This window comes from Emiliania huxleyi, assembly GCF_000372725.1.
Source record: "Emiliania huxleyi CCMP1516 unplaced genomic scaffold EMIHUscaffold_47, whole genome shotgun sequence".
Classification (NCBI taxonomy): Eukaryota; Haptophyta; order Isochrysidales; family Noelaerhabdaceae; genus Emiliania; species Emiliania huxleyi.
Window position 1 is genome coordinate 570834 of NW_005198467.1, and position 2133 is coordinate 572966.

At 62.9% G+C, this 2133-nt stretch overlaps 1 protein-coding gene across 1 annotated transcript in view; it reads left to right on the forward strand.

Annotated features, from left to right (window-relative positions):
* EMIHUDRAFT_451680 (hypothetical protein) overlaps window positions 1–925 on the forward strand; it is a gene marked incomplete at its 5' end in the record, with an annotated part of 3048 nt that extends 2123 nt beyond the window's left edge. The window contains 3 exons of the mRNA XM_005768086.1: window positions 75–149; window positions 402–589; window positions 633–925. Coding sequence (XP_005768143.1) covers window positions 75–149; window positions 402–589; window positions 633–843 — 474 coding nt within the window. The 3' untranslated portion in view covers window positions 844–925. The remainder of the gene's footprint in view (window positions 1–74; window positions 150–401; window positions 590–632) is intronic.
* Window positions 926–2133: the final 1208 nt, after the last annotated feature.

Below are 2133 nucleotides of genomic sequence, written 5' to 3' on the forward strand. Positions count from 1 at the left end.
GTGGGCTCAGTCCCGTGGGTGGTGGTGTACCAGGCGTGCGGCTTCCGCGCGCGACTCTGATCGTCGCCGAGAAGGTGACGGAGCAGGTGGACGGCTCGCTGCGCGACGCGCTCCACGTGTTCGACGCCGCCGTCATCGCCGGTGACGACGTGCGCAGGTTGCCGTACTCCGAGAGGCGCCGCAGGCTCGGCTTGCTCGTCGAGGCGCTCGACCGCGACCCTGACGTGCTCCGCCAGTCAGTGGGCGGCGGCGGGGGCGGCGGGTGGGTCGACGAGGCCGCCGACGCGGCGGTGAAGCAGAACATGCCCATCCGGCTCAAGCAGGCGTACCGCCTCTCCGAGCAGGAGTACCGCCTCTTGATTATTAATTAAGTACTGATCTCTTCATTGTGAATTGAGCAGGCGTACCGCCTCTCCGAGCTGCCGCGCGCGCTCGATGAGGCCGAGGCGCGCGCCTCGTCGGGCGTGCGCGGGACGCGGTGGCCGTTCTGCGGCGCGCTGCTCTTCCCCGGCCACGCCGTGCCGTCGACGCAGCCGCCGGGGCCCGGCTGGGACCGGCACCGCTGCCGCTCGCGGACGACGGGGCAGGAGTACTAGGAACCGTCTAGGAACCGTCTAGGAACCTTCTTCTAGGCACCGCTCGCGGACGACGGGGCAGGAGTACTACGCGAGCGCGAGCCACCCCGGCCAGTCGATCCCGATCGTGCGCAAGCCAATCTCCTTCCGCGGCTGCCTGCAAGCGCTCGTCCGCTGGGACGCGCGCCGCGGGGACGTGCCGCTGGCCAAGCTGCGGCAGTTTGGGAAGGAGGTGGCGGCGATGGCGGGCGGCTCGACCGCGAGGTGACGCCGCGCGGCGCTTTCGCGCGCGCCACGGGCGCCATGCAAGGACAGCGCGAAGGCGTGTTTTGCCACCGGCAAGAATTTGCAGAGAAAAATGAAACACCGGTGGGCATGGCCATCCTTGTGCGCCCTGGGCCCCCTGCTCGCGCCTCGGGGTTTTGCAGCAAAGTGCCGCCACTCTGCCATTCACTCCACGCACATTAACGCGAGAGCCCCAGCTGCCAGCACCCGAGGCGCGGCTCTGGGGGCGCGCGCCCCGAGCGTGCCGGCTCCATATTCAAAGTCCGATGAGCGATGATGAAGCGCAAAAACGCTCCCTCCCCTGGAGTTTGTGCTGGAGGAAGGACATCGCGACGACAGTGATTGTGTTTGTGAAGAATCTTACAACAAAGTTTGTGAAGAATATGCGTAGTTTTAGTACTTTTACAGTCGACCCTTCCACCGTGATCCGTGTGGGCCGCCCCCGGACCGTAAGGTATAAGGTAAGGTAAACTTCTCCACACACACGAGGTGGTGGGGCAAGGGGGGGCGACCCTCGCGTCTCCACGTCTAACGACAGGAGCCCTACGGCATTCAAAGTGCAAGGCCCAGTGCGCGTGGGTGAGCGGTGTGTGTGTGTGTGTGTGTGTGTGTGTGTGTGGGCAGTGCGGCATGCACGGCAGGCAGGGCACGCAGGTGTCGCACCCGGCCCACCCGCACTTCTCCTCAATCGGATGGGTCCGGTAGGGGCAGTACGTCTTGCACTCGGCGAGGGCCGTTGGGAGGTAGACGGCGAGGAGACTGAGAGCCCGGAGCGGCGACATGTGTGCGAAGGTCAGGACTCGGGCTGCTATCCAACCACACGCTTGCGAATGCTTGGTGAACCGTAAAAGTTTGTTGAACTTTGCATATGATCTCTGCCGCTCTTTCCCGTTAAATAGTGCGTGGGGCGACAAACACTACCTTTCGGGCTACCTTTCCAAATGCATATCGGAAATGGATTCTCTTAAATAGTGCGTGAGGCGACAAACACTACCGCGCGTCCCGCGCGCGGGCTACCTTTCCAAATGCATATCGGAAATGGATTCTCTTAAATAGTGCGTGAGGCGACAAACACTACCGCGCGTCCCGCGCGCGGGCTACCTTTCGAAAATACTGGCCGTTTTCAAACAAAAGAAGGCAGCCCGAAAACGCATTACGAAGGGTCGTATGGGAGGACGGCACGCCTTCTCCTCAGCGATCGACGCGGGGGATCGGTTTTCTTGATTCTTGTGCGAGGGAGTTTTGTAGAATTTCAGTTAGTTGCGTCGCGTTC